This window comes from Xiphophorus maculatus, chromosome 6 (assembly GCF_002775205.1).
Source record: "Xiphophorus maculatus strain JP 163 A chromosome 6, X_maculatus-5.0-male, whole genome shotgun sequence".
Classification (NCBI taxonomy): Eukaryota; Metazoa; Chordata; class Actinopteri; order Cyprinodontiformes; family Poeciliidae; genus Xiphophorus; species Xiphophorus maculatus.
In genome coordinates, this window is record NC_036448.1 from 9,015,762 (window position 1) to 9,034,963 (window position 19,202).

At 44.3% G+C, this 19,202-nt stretch overlaps 1 protein-coding gene across 17 annotated transcripts; it reads left to right on the forward strand.

The window, feature by feature from the left end:
* The first annotated feature begins 203 nt into the window (after positions 1-203).
* On the forward strand, positions 204-19,049 carry pecr (peroxisomal trans-2-enoyl-CoA reductase). 17 transcript variants are annotated; one of them, XM_023335594.1, is made up of 8 exons: positions 204-321; positions 687-820; positions 926-1,091; positions 2,134-2,215; positions 2,306-2,402; positions 2,476-2,586; positions 18,206-18,317; positions 18,430-19,049. In XM_023335594.1, exons 1-8 carry the CDS (start codon positions 210-212, stop codon positions 18,510-18,512), a joined length of 897 nt encoding a protein of 298 aa, XP_023191362.1. In that variant the 5' UTR covers positions 204-209; the 3' UTR covers positions 18,513-19,049. The 17 variants fall into 17 exon arrangements, 15 of the variants coding, with proteins under 15 accessions (XP_023191362.1, XP_023191349.1, XP_023191353.1 ...); XM_023335581.1 differs by lacking the exons at positions 204-321; positions 687-820; positions 926-1,091; ... (3 more) ...; positions 18,206-18,317; positions 18,430-19,049 and adding exons at positions 2,594-3,034; positions 3,116-3,171; positions 3,327-4,861; positions 5,776-10,045; positions 17,659-17,992; XR_002752921.1 differs by lacking the exons at positions 204-321; positions 687-820; positions 926-1,091; ... (2 more) ...; positions 2,476-2,586; positions 18,430-19,049 and adding exons at positions 2,594-4,861; positions 5,776-10,045; positions 17,659-17,898 and having other exon boundaries at positions 18,206-18,298.
* Positions 19,050-19,202: the final 153 nt, after the last annotated feature.

Sequence of the window (19,202 nt, forward strand, 5' to 3'; positions counted from 1 at the left end):
AATCGTGACACTATTAGCTTGCGGTGCTTCATTTAGTATGAAAAAAATAATGTTCATTCAATTTAAAACCCTTTGAAAAGTTCATCCGCAGCCATAAATGTCTTCAAAACGAAATGGATGGTTACGGAGTGTGTCCGGATGGGGGCGCTGTTACTCGCCCCTATCCGGGCGAGAGCTGCCACTCCAGCTGAGTCTTAGTAGAAACCAGCATGGCGGCCTCCAGTGTTTTCCGACCGGGCTTGTTCAACCACAAAGTAGCGATAGTGACCGGCGGAGGAACCGGGATCGGTAAAGCCATCTCTGCGGAGCTGCTGGAGCTGGGTGAGACTAGTTCTGTTAAAAAAAAAAAAGTTAATTTTCTTTACTTTTAATAAACTCAGCTGATATTTCAACACCCATCTAGCGACCACCTCCAAATGAACTACACTACAGATACATGTTTTTAGGTAATAATTAACCTTGAATGTACCCTATCACTCTAAGTACGCACGTGCAGTGCCGTTGTTACGTAACACCTTGTTTTAGTCATATTTAACAGAAGAAGAGCACATTAATTTTAGATTCAGAGGCATATTTACATAAACATAAGGACTTCTCGTGACCTCGCGGTCACTTGCTGATCATCAGCTTCATATCGTCATGTCCCTGGTGACCCCTCTGACCCCCTGCTGCTGCTCTGTCTGCAGGCTGCAGCGTGGTGATCTCCAGCAGGAAGGCAGAAAGGCTGGAGGCAGCGGCTCAGCAGATGAGGCAGAAGATCCCCCCCAGTAGCCCTGCTAGTGTCACCACGGTTCCCTGTAACATCCGCAGTGAGGACGAGGCGAGAGAACATGTTCAGACCTCTCTGCTTGCTCATCTGCTTAGCAGCACGAGTGACTGCTTTAACTGGACTGTTGCATCTTGGTTTGTTTTTTTTGTGTGACAGGTGAAGGCTCTTGTGTCTTCGGTGCTGAAGCGGTATGGTAGGATAGACTACCTGGTGAACAACGGAGGGGGTCAGTTCAGCAGCCCGGTGGAGAAGATAGCCTCCAAAGGCTGGAAGGCTGTGATAGACACCAACCTGACTGGAACCTTTTACTGCTGCAAGGAGGGTAAGTTCAAGTCAGGCACCTACAGGATAAATATTATTGGGATTGAATGCCATTGGGGTGCACTGATGAATCGGCTCGACTTCCTTAATTTTGGAAGATCAGTGAACAGCCGAAACTTACGTGTGAAGAAGATCTAAAACACACATTTTATCTACTACCTCGGTAAATGTCTAAAAGTCAGCCAGTGTCCTCTTTTACTCTCCCATTAGAGAGGTTCGATTGACAGTCTGCAAGTTTGCAGTTGTCAGTAGGCGCCTCACTGTTGCCAACTCATCAACTTACTTGCTATATTTAGCAACATTCGAGACAAAAAAAATCAGTATCGATCAAAATCAGAATCACAGGTCAGGCTTTTTAAAGATCTGTAATTGGCGATCGTCCCAAAAACTGCAATTGGTGCACCCCTAGCTGCAATTATCAGTCTAATCAGATCAAATAAAATGTAACATTTTGCAGATTTTCCATCTCGTCACTTAAGTAATTTTTATACAATATTAGAATTCCATTAATAGATGCAAATAAACGAACAATTCAGTTCCTGTTGATTATTTTTTGGATTACCCAATTAATAATTGGTTAGCAAAAGGTGCTTAATATGAGATTTTTGTTTTATGTACAGAATTTGAACTAAGTGAAGAAAATTATGCCACTTGAAGAGTTCTATGTAGCACATTTAGACAAAGCTGAATTTTTTTTAATCTTAAATGCAAAATCTATATATTTTTTGTACAGTTTTAGTTTAATCTTGCTCTTTTTTTATAGTTTTTATACTCCATTTAACAATTGATTATTTACTAAATTAGGTGACGCTTATTTCAAAAATCTATTTATCCCGATTAATTCGATTAATCGTTCCTGCTCTTAATGTGACGGACCATGATAGAGTAGAGTGCAATTGCAAAGTAGATGAATAATTACAGATTTTTGAAATCTGACAGGCATGACAAACATTTGTTTTATTGCGAAAATGTGCAAGGCTCACAAATACTTGTGTCAAGACTCTTAAGTTCTCTACATGACCACCCCATGTCCTTTCTCTCAGTCTACACAGCCTGGATGAAGCAGCATGGAGGAGTGATCGTCAACATCATCGCTGACATGTGGAAAGGCTTCCCAGGCATGGCGTAAGACGCGTTCCACCAACAAACTGACTAACGATGTGAAAAGTTTCTGCACGCTTCCTGTTACGTCCTGCCGTTGCCTCTCGCTGACAGGCACACGGGAGCAGCGAGGTCAGCTGTGGATAACCTAACCAAGACGATGGCCGTCGAGTGGGCATCCTCAGGAGTCCGAGTCAACGCTGTGGCACCTGTACGTGAAGCGACGAGCTGAGCAGAGTCTATGTTTCAGTGCTGCAGTAACTGGGGTATTTGTTTGGCTTAAGGGAACAATCTTCTCCAAAACTGCGATGGAGAACTATAAGGAGCTTGGACCTCACCTCTTTAAGATGTCCGTCCCTTTCAGCCCTGCAAAGAGACTAGGGGTGCCAGAAGAGGTGTGTACTCTTTAAAATACAACCACAATCGTCAACAGCTATTGCTTAGGGTAAAGACATGTATCAAAGATTGTATTATAATGCACAAATAGTCCAATAAAACTGCTAATTGAAGACAGAAATCTTTATCAGCCCAGAAAGCTTGTATTATGACTCATGTTATAAAAACATCCATCCTACAATGTGTAACCAGGATCATTTTCTATATTAGATTTAGTTTATTTATTTTATTTTCCATTTTGTTAGATTTATTTTTTAAAGGGTTACTTAAACATTTTTTCCTCTTCCCCTTAATTTATTTAACACCAACCAGGCGAGAACAATAGTGTTCTCGCGTGGCTCTGACGTCATGTGACAGCTGCACATCAGCGTCCTAAATTGGCAGCACAGTTTATATGGCTGCAAATCGCAGCTTAGGCAGGAAACGCTGCGGGACTCTGATGTGCAGGTAGGCTTCTGGTCTGTTCCCGACGAGGTTTTCAGATCTCTATTGTCTGTTTTTCAATCGTGTGTGTCTGTTAACTTGCAGCCGGGTGATTACTCAACCAAACGTTGCAAGAATCACGGTTAGTCAAGAGGGAACTGGTGAGTGTTTGGTAGGGAGCTAGTATGCTAGCACTAGTCTTCCAGCCTGTTGTGATTGTATATTGATTTGTTGCGTAACAATATTGGTTGCATAAGTTATATTTACTTATGAAACGTCTGCACATGTAACTGATTAATTAGGTCTGTTTATACAGGCCAGGTGCGTTGCAGATCCCTCGCGCAAGGAGTGGCTGGAGGGATCTTGACAATAGCAAGGATTGTCTGGTTTCACCGACCAGACTGGCAAGCTAAAATAAGCAGGATACCGAAACACAAGACTTATCATCTGGGAACATTCTTCCGACCCAATTGGAGGATCAGCTCAAGTCCCCATTGAAGGAAGTGGATTATTTTGGTTTTTTTTCATCATCAACAAAGACTGGTGGACGTCCTTGGTATAAGGAACTTTAACTTGTTTTTCCTTTACACTATGGACTAATGTGTATATATATTGTAAATACTAAATACAACTCACCAATTTGCACCATCTTACTGTCTCTGTGCTTTACAAATTGCCATCTCCTCCAGTAGCCGAACCTAGCTAGACTTTAAGAACTGTTTGGATAAATTTTAATTCGGATTATTTAAAATCTTGTTAATCCTTGAACGCAATGTGGGTTACATAACTTGGCGAGCTAGCCAGGAGGTTGTTGGCATTTTGTAAACACAAATCATTGTTTTTTTTGTCATCAACAATATGGATGAATTTCAAAAACTCGACGTAAAAATTCCCAACTCTGTTTTGGTTGAAGGCATTTCAGATGAAGATGGTAAAGAGGAAGTATTTGACTTTTTGAAACAATATGGGAAGATAACAAAGACTGAAATCATTTCTGAAGCTGACTCTGAGTTTGAGGGCCAGTTTGTGGTTGAATTTAGCAGTGGTACAGCAGTAGCTGAATTGCGTTCCATTTTACCATATTCATTCAAATCATCTGAAAAGTCAGACACATTTTTCATCTCTGAATTAGCTGTTGTATATGCAGAACATGTTTCACAGAGTAAAACTCATTCTTATTTATTTGAGTTACAGAAACTTGCAAAGCTTTCTGGCATGGATTTTGCAGAGGTGTTAAAATCCACGATGACTCAGATTGGACAATCAGTTGCTGAACTTCACTCAGCTGCTAAGATGGAGGATCCTGATGAGAAGTCTGAGGTTATGGCAGCAGCTGCAGATCCAACAATGAAGGAAGAGCCAACGTTGTCAACCGCCACTGATCCTACAGTTTCCAGACAGAGACTTGAGCAGCAACCTACCTCACGACAGAGACCTTCTCTTCATGATGATGACATCCAACCACCCGAAGTCCAGCGCTACGTGGTGGAACACATTATGAAAACTGAGGAAAGTGCTTACCATCTACAAAGGCTCCGAGTGTTTTCTGGACGGCTGCCTAGACCAGCACATGAAGCAGACTACGAGACCTGGCATTCAGGAGTGGATCTGCTACTAAAAGACCCATCAGTTTCTGAGCTGCAGCGATCAAGGAGGATCGTGGAGAGTTTACTTCCCCCAGCCGCTGATATGCTGAAGCATCTAAGTTCAGATACTCCACCTACTGTATATCTGAACATATTGGATTCGGCATATGGCACAGTGCAAGATGGAGAAGAACTCTTTGCAAAATTCATGGACACTTTCCAAGATGCAGGGGAGAAGCCATCTTCATACCTCCAGCGGCTGCAGGTAGCATTAAACTTAGCCCTGAAACGAGGTGGTGTGTTAGCCAAGGATGTAAACCGGCATCTCATAAGCCAGTTTTGTAGGGGTTGTTGGGACAATACTTTGATTGCTGAACTCCAATTAAAACAAAAGAAATTGGTCCCACCTAGTTTCTCTGAATTGCTACTACTTCTACGTACTGAAGAGGACAGGGAGGCAGCTAAAACTTCCCGGATGAGACAATATTTGGGGTCCAACAAACAAAAAGTAGTCAATCATGCACAATTGGTTTCTGTTGATGCAGGTGATGGTGGAGCAGTTGCTGCTTTAACCAAATTGACTCAGCAGTTGGCAGAACAACTGGCAGATATACAGCGGCAGCTGGCTAAGCTAACATCCACAACCACCCAGCCCAGGACTACATCACAACCTAAAGTAACACACAGTAAGCCGGGTGAAAAAGGGGGCAATACAGTGACATCCAAACAGTTCCCACCAGTCCATGTTAAACCTGGTTATTGTTTCAGGTGTGGTGAAAATGGTCATATTAAGCCACAATGTAATAATGAACCAAACCCTGCTCTTGTTGCCAGAAAAAGGAAACAGTTTGCTCAGCGACAGCAGAACATCTTTCAGAAGAAGTTAAACTAGGCATGGTTCCTGTTGCGGGACAAACCGGAACCAGTCCCAGCCAAACCGGTCCCCTTATTAAAGAAAAGACTGTTAAATGTACAAAACTGCAAGCCCAAGCTAATAAACTACCCACTCAGCTACCCAAAGGTTTGATTGGATCAAAGTGTGCTGCTGTTGTTGACATTTCTGGTCATGTGTGTAACTGCCTTTTAGACACTGGTTCACAGGTGACAACGATCCCAGTTTCTTTCTATAATGATAAGTTAAGCAACCAACCTGTACTGCCTCTGGATAATTTGTTACAGGTTGAAGGTGCTGCTGGACAGTCTGTTCCGTATCTGGGGTACGTGGAGCTGGTCATCACATTCCCTGAAGACTTCATAGGAGTAAACACAGAGGTACCAACTCTCGCTCTTGTGGTCCCAGATACTAGTCCTGACAGGCCATCTAATGTACTTATTGGCATGAACACACTGGAGCCACTGTATGAACAACATCTTAGCAGTAACCATGTACAATTTCAATCCATGGCCCAAGGATATCGAGCGGTCCTGAAACTGCTACAGTTAAGGCACCAGCAAAATCAATTAGGAAATGCAGGGACTGTCAGGCTGTTAAGCACCACTCCAGTCCTTATTTCACCTGGACAAACCATTGTCTTGGAGGGTTCTGTTAAAAACGCCTCTCCATCTGCCAATAAGTGGGCCATTGTTGAACACCCTAGCTCGCCTTTACCAGGGGGTTTATGTGTTCAGAGTTGTCTAATTACACTGCCACAGCATCCACCATATAAAGTCCCAGTGATCATGAAGAATGAATCAGAGCAAGAGGTGTTCATATCACCATTAACCATTATTGCAGACATTGGGTCAGCACCTACTGTTTTGTCACAACAAATCACATCTCAAACCTCACAACGAACCATTTTGGAGTTTAATTTTGGAGACTCTCCTATTCCACCTGAGTGGAAGGAACATATTATCAACAAAATGAACAGCATGCCTGAAGTATTTTCTCATCATGATATGGATTTTGGCTGTACAGATGCAGTTAAACATACCATTAAACTTAATGATGAAACGCCTTTTAAACACAGAGCAAGGCCAATCCATCCCCAAGATCTGGAGGCAGTCCGTGAACATCTTAGAGACCTGTTTGGAGCTGGCATTATAAGAGAGTCTAAATCACCATTTTCCTCTCCAATAGTTGTGGTTCGGAAACGTAATGGTTCCGTCCGGCTATGCATAGATTACAGGAAACTGAATCTTCAAACTATCAAAGACGCATATGCCCTTCCTAATTTGGAAGAATCTTTTTGTGCTTTGACAGGGTCCAAATGGTTCACTGTGTTGGATTTAAAATCTGGCTATTATCAAATAGAGATGGCAGAAGAAGATAAGGCTAAAACAGCTTTTGTAACTCCCCTTGGATTTTGGGAGTGGAACAGGATGCCGCAAGGAATTACAAATGCACCTAGCACGTTTCAGCGGCTAATGGAGAGATGCATGGGAGATCTGCATCTTAAAGAGGTCCTTGTCTTCCTCGATGACATCATCATCTTCTCTGCCACTTTGGAAGAACATGAGGAACGGTTGCTGCGTGTGCTCTCCCGGTTGAAGCAGTTTGGACTAAAGCTCTCTCCAGAGAAATGTAAGTTTTTTCAGTCATCTGTACGTTATTTGGGACACATTGTCTCTGACAAAGGAGTTGAAACTGATCCAGAAAAGATTGATTCTTTAAAATCCTGGCCAGTCCCCCGCAACCTTAAAGAGTTGCGATCTTTTCTGGGTTTTGCTGGATATTACCGAAGATTTATTAAAGACTATGCTGCTATTGTCAAACCACTTAATGAGTTAACCCGTGGTTATCCTCCTGCCCGCAGCCCTGCAAAACTGAAGAAACCAGAAGGAAAGTACTCGGATCCAAAGCAATCCTTTGGAGATAAATGGACTAGCCATCAGCAGATTGCTTTTGAAACAGTCATTTCCAAATTGACTACAGCACCTGTTCTTGGGTTTGCAAATCCACAGCTGCCATACATTTTACATACTGATGCCAGTACAAATGGGTTGGGAGCAGTATTGTACCAAGAGCAGGAGGGCAAGCTGCGTGTTATTGCTTATGCTAGTCGAGGCCTGTCTGTCAGTGAGTCAAAATATCCTGCGCATAAACTGGAGTTTTTGGCCCTGAAGTGGAGTGTTACTGAGAAGTTTCATGATTACCTCTATGGGACTAACTTTACAGTTGTCACAGATAGCAACCCTCTCACTTATGTTCTTTCTTCAGCCAAGCTGGATGCTACAGGTCACCGGTGGTTAGCAGCACTGTCTACCTACTCATTCCAATTGCAGTACCGTGCTGGAAAACAGAATTTGGATGCTGATGCTCTGTCCCGACGCTCACATGAAGATATTTCTAGTGACCAGCACTGCCGAGAGAGGGAGCTCATTCAACATCTGACCAGTCAGTTGGGTAATGGTAAAAACACCCATGACATTTCCCCTGAAATTGTGGACGCCATCTGTCAGAGTTGTATAATCCGAACACAGAACCAAACTGAACTAAGTCGATCTGTCGCACTGGTTGAGTCTCTATCTGTCTCTGTTAACTCCATCCCTGATGGGTTCAGCAATGAAGAGTTGCATGGCTTGCCTCTAATCCCCTCTCTATCTCAGGTCGATCTCCAAGAACAACAACAAGCTGACCCTGCTATTCGTGAGGTCATTCATCAGCTGGAGACTGGGGAGAAGGTCCTTCCATCGGTTCGAGAGGAGCTATCTGACCTTCCTTTGCTCCTGAGAGAGTGGAACAGGTTAGAGTTGGTGGATGGAATCCTATATCGGAGAAGACATGATGGAGATAAACTTATCTACCAGTTAATCCTACCGCCCAAGTTACGACCAACTGTTTTAAAGAGCTTGCACCATGATATGGGGCATATGGGCATCGAAAGAACAATTGATCTGGTGCGCCAACGCTTCTTTTGGCCCAAAATGACATTAGAGGTGGAGACTTTTGTCAGAACCTGTGGTCGTTGCATAAGGCGTAAAGCTCAAATAGAAAGAGCAGCTCCATTAATAAATATTCAAACAAGCCGACCACTTGAACTGCTATGTATGGACTTTTTAACCATTGAACCTGACAGTAGTAATACTAAAGACATTCTTGTTCTTACTGATCACTTCACCAAATTTGCAGTTGCCATTCCTACCCCCAACCAGAAGGCAAAGACGGTTGCAAAGTACCTCTGGAATGAATTTATGGTTTATTATGGAATTCCAGAGCGTATACATTCAGACCAGGGTACAGATTTCGAGTCCAAGCTCATTAAAGAGCTCTGTGAAGTTGTAGGCATGAAGAAAAGCCGTACTACCCCGTACCACCCACGAGGGAATCCAGTCGAGCGCTTCAACCGCACTCTGCTCAATATGCTTGGAACCCTGGAAATGAAACAAAAGTCAAAATGGCGAGAGTATGTCAAACCTTTAGTACATGCATATAACTGTACAAGAAATGTGGTAACAGGGTTCACACCTTATGAACTCATGTTTGGTCGTTGTCCTCGTCTTCCTGTGGATTTGGCTTTTGGTTTACCCGTCAGAGAACAATCATCCATCTCTCATTCAGAGTATGTTAAGAATCTGCAATCCAGCCTGAAAGAAAGCTACAAACTAGCTTCTGAGAATGCCCTCAAATCAGCTGCAAAAAACAAGACCCGTTTTGATCAGAAAATTACACCATGCAGTTTGGAGATAGGAGATCGAGTACTGGTTCGCAACATCCGTCTGAGGGGTAAGCACAAGCTGGCAGATAGATGGGAACCAGGGGTGTACAAAGTTGTTAACAGAGCTGAAAATGTACCAGTTTACACTGTACAACCTGAACACAAAGAGGGACCAACTCGTACTTTACATAGAGACCTGTTGCTTCCTTGTGGTTTCCTGCCAGTTTGCTCCACAGAAGACCCTTCCATCTCCATGCCTGCCTCACAACGAAAGACTCGCAGCCAGGATGGTTGCCATCCAGATGTTCCTGATGCGATGCAGGAGGATGAGGATGCTGAGCCATATGTGCCAGAAGTTTCCATCCCATCCCCAACCAGATTCAGTGTGAAGGTGAGAAAATTCGAGTCATCACCCGAATCCATTACTTTGCAGCCTATTTCACCTTTGGCTCAAAGTGATGCTGAAGCACCAGAGCATCCTGTACCTCTAATTCAGAGTACAGACCTTGAGACTGCTAGTCCATCTGAAAATGAAAAATCCTGTTTAACAACTGATTCATCACTGTCTCACTATGAAGACAAGCTACCTGTGGAACAGATTGAGGCAGAGGAACTTTCTGAACCACATGTAGCTGAGCCTGTGAAAGTACACATGGAGGGAGAAGTACCTGACGAACACTTACCTGAAGTTCAAGAACCTGACGCTGAGGGTCATCTGGTCGTTCAATCTGAGTCATCTATAGGTCCTGCAAGTGTCAGCTCACCCTATAACTCAATTGAGTCTGAAACATTGCCCAGGCGATCAGATCGACAGCGTCAACCTCCTAGTCGTCTAACATATCCTGTGTTGGGTAAGCCACTCATTTCAGTAGTTCAGGCTCTATTGCATGGTTTGGCAAATGTGTACGCTGAGGCTCTTAGTCAAGTTTCTAATGTGAATATCCAGAAAAAAAAATTAATTTAAATAACCCTGCAACGGGACGTGCAGGAATTAAAGAGGGGAGGATGTAACCAGGATCATTTTCTATATTAGATTTAGTTTATTAGGCCCGAGCAGCAAAGCGCTGCGAAGGCCTATTGTTTCTGTACTGTTTCTTATTAGGCCCGAGCAGCAAAGCGCTGCGAAGGCCTATTGTTTCTGTACTGTTTCTTATTATTATTATTATTATTACGATTCTGCCCCCCCAAAGAGGCGCCTTTTTGGGGGCTTTATCATATTCAAAAACTCACCAAACTTGGCGGTCGCGACTAGAAAATTTAAAAATTTTGAATTTTAAGGTTGTCGCAAAAATCGCAAAAAAAATTGCTCAACGGCGGCAACTAGCAATTTTCTGTTGACACAATGGTATGAACGTATTTCATCGTAGAGACATGAAATTTGGTACACTTGTAGAGCTCACCAAAAGACTCAGAACTTACATTTAATGTTATTAGCCAACTATCACAGGAAGTCGGCCATTTTGTCTTGAACGTCCATTTTTTTCCTCGATTTTGACGTTTACAGCCTTCGTATTTGATCGAACTCCTCCTAGGAATTTCGATTGATCGACTTCAAACTCGGTCAGTCTGATCATAAGGCATGTTTGATTTAAAGTTATCAAATTGGTGAGTTTTGGAGTATGTTGAAGGGGGGTTAGCAGGGGTCAAAGTTCACCTACTCGCCATGAAACACGAAACTCTTATATTTCCTATAAAAAAACACATAGAGGGACCAAACTTTCAGTGATTGATCGGCATCGGATGTCCTAAAATACCCTGTGGTGAAATGATGACATCACTTAAGCCACGCCCCCTGAGAACAGGAAGTGTCATGTTTTACGGTGAGCGGTCGCTCTCTTAGCCCTTTGACCTAATCAACATGAAACTGTGTCCAGACACAGAAGACATGTTGGTGTGTTGAGGATTCCAACCCTGACCGGCTTTGAGATAGCAGCTGGGCGTGGCGGCGTGGCGAAGTGACCTGTAACGCCGATGCCATACGTTTGCTTCTAGATTCCACATGTTTCGACCGAGCTGCACCAAACTTGGCTTGAGTGATGCTGGTGTGATACCTGAAAATTCTATGTCATCAGATTATGACGTCATCTAAGCCCCGCCCCCTCAGAACAGGAAGTGCTATTTTTTTCCTTGGAAACTTTCATCTATGGCTCTCTTGACCTAATCAAGGTGATTCTGTGTTGGATGACAGATAGGAAGTTGGTCTCGCTTGCTTTAAAGTGCCAAGAGTTTTCAATGGCGGCAACGCCGTTCGTATACGTTTGCCTCTACATTCCACATATTTTGACCGAGCTGCATCAAACTTGGCCTGAGTGATCCTGGAGGCTTGCCCGTCAATCCTACGTCATCACATTATGACGTCATCTAAGCCCCGCCCCCTCGGAACCGGAAGTGCCGTTTTTTTTCCTTGGAAAGCTCTGTTTATGGCTCTCTTGACCTAATCAAGGTGATTCTGTGTTGGATGACAGATAGGAAGTTGGTCTCGCTTGCTTTAAAGTGCCAAGAGTTTTCAATGGCGGCAACGCCGTTCGTATACGTTTGCCTCTACATTCCACATATTTTGACCGAGCTGCATCAAACTTGGCCTGAGTGATCCTGGAGGCTTGCCCGTCGATCCTACGTCATCACATTGTGACGTCATCTAAGCCCCGCCCCCTCGGAACCGGAAGTGCCGTTTTTTTCCTTGGAAAGCTCCGTTTATGGCTCTCTTGACCTAATCAAGATGATTCGGATGATGAGCTCTGTCATTGCTCGCTGCTGGCTGAACCGTGTGGGCGTGGCCAAATGGCGAATATCAGTCCCTCGCCATATTCATACGTTTGGCTCTAATTCAAGCATGGATCATCCGATTGGCTCCAAACTGGATATGTATGACCTTTGTTCACCTCTAAAGAGCACAACGGGATTGAGATGTAATTTGGCTCCACTGCGCCCCCTAAGTTAATACATCGGCCGTATCTCCTCGACGCATCGACCGATCTGCACCAGATTTTTCGACAGTCGTCGGGGAGCGCCGCCAAACGCATTCACGCGTGTCGCCCGGTGGACGGGCGTGGAAAATGCGCGACAGCTTCTGCGGCGGCTAGCGGGCGGCGGTGCTGGAAACTGCGGCAGAGCTTCTGCGGTGGGGAGTTGGCTGCGGCTCTGGAAATCGTGCGAGAGCTTCTGCGGTGGCTGGAGCCCCCGCGGTGGCCAATAGGCCGGAGCGGCGCTTGCTGCGAGGGCCGCCCGAGGCTGCTTGCAGCTTTAATTATTATTATTATTATTCTTACCCCCTCTTCGTGCGCCTTTTTGGGGGCTTTATCATATTCAAAAACTCACCAAACTTGGCGGAAGCGACTAGGCGGTTTAAAAATTTTGAATTTTAAGGTCGCCGCAAAAATCGCAAAAAAAATTGCTCAACGGCAGCAACTAGCAATTTTCAACAGACCCATTGCTATTCACTTACTTCATCGTAGAGACTTGAAATTCGGTACAGTTGTAGAGCTCACTAAGACGCTCAGAATTTACAAGTAATGTCATAGTGCAACTATCACAGAAAGTCGGCCATTTTGTATTGAACGTCCATTTTTTTCCTCGATTTTGACGTTTACAGCCTTCGTATTTGATCGAACTCCTCCTAGGGATTTCGATTGATCGGCTTCAAACTCGGTCAGTCTGATCATAAGGCATGTCTGATTTAAAGTTATCAAATTGGTGAGTTTTGGAGCATGTTGAAGGGGGGTTACCAGGGGTCAAAGTTCACCTACACGCCATGAAACAAAAACCTCTTATATTTCCTATACAAAAACACATAGAGGGACCAAACTTTCAGTGATTGATCGGCATCGGGTGTCCTATAATACCCTGCAGTGAAATTTTTTTTTTACATAGGCCACGCCCCCTGAGAGCAGGAAGTGTAATGTTTTACTGTGAACGGTCGCTATCTTAGCCCTTTTACCTAATCAACATGAAACTGTGTCCAGAGGCAGAAGACATGTTGGTGTGTTGTGGATTCCAACCCCGACTGGCTGCGATGAAGCAGGTGGGCGTGGCGGCGTTGCGAACGCCGTCGAATTTCGTTTGGCTCTGAATTCCACAGTTTCGGGGTGAGCTGCTCCAAACTCACTAGGATGGATCCTTATCCATCCCCGAACAGGAATCCATAGCGATATTTGGTGGGCGTGGCCTAATTTCTCTATAGCGACCCCTAGAGTATTTTAAATGAACAGCCCCAAGCCATGCTTTAACTTAGAATTACGAAACTTGGTACATATGTGTATCTTGTCAGGACGTACAAAAAAGTCTATTAGAGCCATGGTCGAAACCCAACAGGAAGTCGGCCATTTTCTATTGAAGGTCCATTTTGGACCTCGAGTTTGACGTTTACAGCCTTCGTATTTGATCGAACTCCTCCTAGGGATTTCGATTGATCGGCTTCAAACTCGGTCAGTCTGATCATAAGGCATGTTTGATTTAAAGTTATCAAATTGGTGACTGTATGAGCTTGCTGAAGGGGGGTTACCAGGGGTCAAAGTTCACCTACTCGCCATGAAACACCAAACTCTTATATATCCTGCACAGAAACTCACAGAGACACCAAACTTTCAGTGATTGGCCGTCATCGGGTGTCCTAAAATACCCTGTGGTGAAATGATGACATCACTTAGGCCACGCCCCCTGAGAACAGGAAGTGTCATGTTTTACTGTGAACGGTCGCTATCTTAGCCCTTTGACCTAATCAACATGAAACTGTGTCCAGAGACAGAAAACATGTTGGTGTGTTGTGGATTCCAACCCCGGCCGGCTTTGACATAGCAGGTGGGCGTGGCGGCGAGGCGAAGTGACCTGTAACGCCGATGCCATACGTTTGCTTCTAGATTCCACATGTTTCGACCGAGCTGCACCAAACTTGGCCTGACTCATCCTGGTCTGATGCCTGACAATGCTATGTCATCATATTATGACGTCATCTAAGCCCCGCCCCCTCAGAATGAATTAGAGAGATCTTCTGTGTAATTACATAATAAACAGTCCATGTTCGTTGTTTGTAGGGCAATGCTGCCCTCTGCTGCCCACTGAAATAGTTTCATTATTTCAGTAATTCGACACCAGAGGGCAGCATTGCCCTACGGAATGAAAGTTCAATGTTGTAATGGAGGAAAAAATTAAATAATTAGTAATTCTAACACAAAAACTCACAGAGACACCAAACGTTCAGTGATTGATCATAATCGAGTGTCCAATAATATCCAATGGTCAAATGATGACATCACTTAGGCCCCGCCCCCTCGGAACAGGAAGTGCTATTTTTTTACTTGGAAAGCTCTGTTTATGGCTCTCTTGACCTAATCAAGATGATTCGGATGATAAACTCTGTCAATGCTCGCTGCTGGCTGAACCGTGTGGGCGTGGCCAAATGGCGAATATCAGTCCCTCGCCATATACATACGTTTGGCTCTTATTCAGGCATAGATCATCCGATTGGCGCCAAACTGGATATGTATGACCTTTGTTCACCTCTAAAGAGCCCGACGGGTTTGAAATGTAATTTGGCTCCACTGCGCCCCCTAAGTTAATACATGGGCTGTATCTCCTCGACGCATCGACCGATCTGCGCCAGATTTTTTGACAGTCGTCGGGGAGCGCTGCCGAACGCATTCACGCGTGTCGCCTGGTGGACGGGCGGGGAAAATGCGCGACAGCTTCTGCGGTGGCTGGCGGGCGGCGGTGCTGAAAACTGCGGCGGAGCTTCTGCGGTGGGGAGTTGGCTGCGGCTCTGGAAATTGTGCGAGACCTTCTGCGGTGGCTGGAACCCCCGCGGTGGCCAATAGGCCGGAGCGGCGCTTGCTGCGAGGGCCGCCCGAGGCTGCTTGCAGCTTTAATTATTATTACGATTCTGCCCCCCTAAAGAGGAGCCTTTTTGGGGGCTTTATCATATTCAAAAACTCACCAAACTTGGCGGTGGCGACTAGAAAATTTAAAAATTTTGAATTTTAAGGTTGTCGCAAAAATCGCAAAAAAAATTGCTGAACGGCAGCAACTAGCAATTTTCTGTTGACACAATGGTATGAACGTACTTCATCGTAGAGACATGAAATTTGGTACACATGTAGAGCTCACCAAAAGACTCAGAACTTACATTTAATGTTATAAGCCAACTATCACAGGAAGTCGGCCATTTTGTATTGAACGTCCATTTTTTACCTCGATTTTGACGTTTACAGCCTTCGTATTTGATCGAACTCCTCCTAGGGATTTCGATTGATCGACTTCAAACTTGGTCAGTCTGATCATAAGGCATGTTTGATTTAAAGTTATCAAATTGGTGAGTTTTGGAGCATGTTGAAGGGGGGTTAGCAGGGGTCAAAGTTCACCTACTCGCCATGAAACACGAAACTCTTATATTTCCTATACAAAAGCACATAGAGGGACCAAACTTTCAGTGATTGATCGACATCAGGTGGCTTACAATACCATATGGTCAAATGATGACATCACTTAGGCCACGCCCCCTGAGAACAGGAAGTGTCATGTTTTACTGTGAACGGTCGCTCTCTTAGCCCTTTGACCTAATCAACATGAAACTGTGTCCAGACACAGAAGACATGTTGGTGTGTTGAGGATTCCAACCCCGACCGGCTTTGAGATAGCAGCTGGGCGTGGCGGCGTGGCGAAGTGACCTGTAACGCCGATGCCATACGTTTGCTTCTAGATTCCACATGTTTCGACCGAGCTGCATCAAACTTGGCCTGAGTGATCCTGGAGGCTTGCCCGTCAATCCTAAGTCATCACATTATGACGTCATCTAAGCCCCGCCCCCTGGGAACCGGAAGTGCCGTTTTTTTCCTTGGAAAGCTCTGTTTATGGCTCTCTTGACCTAATCAAGTTGATTCTGTGTTGGATGACAGATAGGAAGTTGATCTCGCTTGCTTTAAAGTGCCAAGAGTTTTCAATGGCGGCAACGCCGTTCGTATACGTTTGCCTCTACATTCCACATATTTTGACCGAGCTGCATCAAACTTGGCCTGAGTGATCCTGGAGGCTTGCCCGTCAATCCTACGTCATCACATTATGACGTCATCTAAGCCCCGCCCCCTCGGAACCGGAAGTGCCGTTTTTTTCCTTGGAAAGCTCTGTTTATGGCTCTCTTGACCTAATCAAGTTGATTCTGTGTTGGATGACAGATAGGAAGTTGGTCTCGCTTGCTTTAAAGTCCCAAGTGTTTTCAATGGCGGCAACGCCGTTCGTATACGTTTGCCTCTACATTCCACATATTTTGACCGAGCTGCATCAAACTTTGCCTGAGTAATCCTGGTGGTATGCCCGTCGATCCTACGTCATCACATTATGACGTCATCTAAGCCCCGCCCCCTCACAACAGGAAGTGCCATTTTTTTCCTTGGAAAGCTCTGTTTATGGCTCTCTTGACCTAATCACGATGATTCGGATGATAAACTCTGTCAATGCTCGCTGCTGGCTGAACCGTGTGGGCGTGGCCAAATGGCGAATATCAGTCCCTCGCCATATGCATACGTTTGGCTCTTATTCAGGCATAGATCATCCGATTGGCTCCAAACTGGATCTGTATGACCTTTGTTCACCTCTAAAGAGCCCAACGGGTTTGAAATGTAATTTGGCTCCACTGCGCCCCCTAAGTTAATACATGGGTTGTATCTCCTCGACGCATCGACCGATCTGCGCCACATTTTTTGACAGTCGTCGGGGAGCGCTGCCGAACGCATTCACGCGTGTCGCCTGGTGGACGGGCGGGGAAAATGCGCGACAGCTTCTGCGGTGGCTAGCGGGCGGCGGTGCTGAAAACTGCGGCGGAGCTTCTGCGGTCGGGAGTTGGCTGCGGCTCTGGAAATCGTGCGAGACCTTCTGCGGTGGCTGGAACCCCCGCGGTGGCCAATAGGCCGGAGCGGCGCTTGCTGCGAGGGCCGCCCGAGGCTGCTTGCAGCTTTAATTTATTTTATTTTCCATTTTGTTAGATTTATTTTTTAAAGGGTTACTTAAACATTTTTTCCTCTTCCCCTTAATTTATTTAACACCAACCAGGCGAGAACAATAGTGTTCTCGCGTGGCTCTGACGTCATGTGACAGCTGCACATCAGCGTCCTAAATTGGCAGCACAGTTTATATGGCTGCAAATCGCAGCTTAGGCAGGAAACGCTGCGGGACTCTGATGTGCAGGTAGGCTTCTGGTCTGTTCCCGACGAGGTTTTCAGATCTCTATTGTCTGTTTTTCAATCGTGTGTGTCTGTTAACTTGCAGCCGGGTGATTACTCAACCAAACGTTGCAAGAATCACGGTTAGTCAAGAGGGAACTGGTGAGTGTTTGGTAGGGAGCTAGTATGCTAGCACTAGTCTTCCAGCCTGTTGTGATTGTATATTGATTTGTTGCGTAACAATATTGGTTGCATAAGTTATATTTACTTATGAAACGTCTGCACATGTAACTGATTAATTAGGTCTGTTTATACAGGCCAGGTGCGTTGCAGATCCCTCGCGCAAGGAGTGGCTGGAGGGATCTTGACAATAGCAAGGATTGTCTGGTTTCACCGACCAGACTGGCAAGCTAAAATAAGCAGGATACCGAAACACAAGACTTATCATCTGGGAACATTCTTCCGACCCAATTGGAGGATCAGCTCAAGTCCCCATTGAAGGAAGTGGATTATTTTGGTTTTTTTTCATCATCAACAAAGACTGGTGGACGTCCTTGGTATAAGGAACTTTAACTTGTTTTTCCTTTACACTATGGACTAATGTGTATATATATTGTAAATACTAAATACAACTCACCAATTTGCACCATCTTACTGTCTCTGTGCTTTACAAATTGCCATCTCCTCCAGTAGCCGAACCTAGCTAGACTTTAAGAACTGTTTGGATAAATTTTAATTCGGATTATTTAAAATCTTGTTAATCCTTGAACGCAATGTGGGTTACAAATGTATTTAAATTAATTTACAGAGATATTTAATTACAAAACCTTTAAAGCCATAAAACCCCCCCTTTTCTCCATTCAGATCTCCTCTGCTGTTTGCTTCCTGCTGTCTCCTGGTGCCTCGTACATCTCTGGGGCTACCCTGAAAGTGGATGCAGGACAGAGTCTTTATCACTCCCTGTGGGAGGTACCTGGTAAGTGCAGCTCGTTATCGCAGCCACACTTAGATTGTCAACCTTCTAAGATCGTTTTTCTACGATTCTCTTTACAGTGAGCTGATTGTTTCTGTGTGTTTTTTTTGTGCAGAGCACAGCTCGTGGCCCGAAGCTCCACAGGGGGAAAACCTGGACGCTCTGAAGGAACTGCTCAAGACACAAAGCAAACTTTAATACATTCCAGAACATGCAAAGAGCAAATGTTTAGATGCCAATTACCACAGATGTACAGCCACAGCGGTAAAACACCAGACCCTTAAGGACTGAACCTAATTTTTTATATGTGGAATGTGAAAATTGTGTGCAAATTTGTATATAATTAAGTAGCAGCATGAGTGTAACTTTTTGTTGGGAAAGATATAGCAATAAGATTTGAAATGTGCTTAAAAATATTTTAATTACCATTTTCAGCTATTTTAAAGGTAATGCCATACTTCTTTTTACTTAACACACAAGTGCTTTACAAATGGACGTTTTGTCACTAAACACTAAGAGATTGAAAAATGTAAACCATAAAATATGGGCAGTCTGCCGTTTTACCTGACACTAAAAATTAGTGATGTAATCTGTAATGTAAGTATTTTCATGACCTAGATAAGGATGGGAAGAGGAAGGAAAAATGTAATTTCCTGATTTACTTGCTTATTCAGTTTTCTAAGCTGTGACCATACATCCATCAATAATATAAATTTCATCCATATTTCAGCTTGACTTCATTATCAATTTTTGTTAGTTGGATTGTTATGGTTTATTTACACATGGTAGTGAGAGCTAACTATATGGAGGGGATTTTTTATATGTGTAATATAGTCACAGTATACAACAAAATCTACATTTATGTGTTAAATCATGAATGGTAAGAAT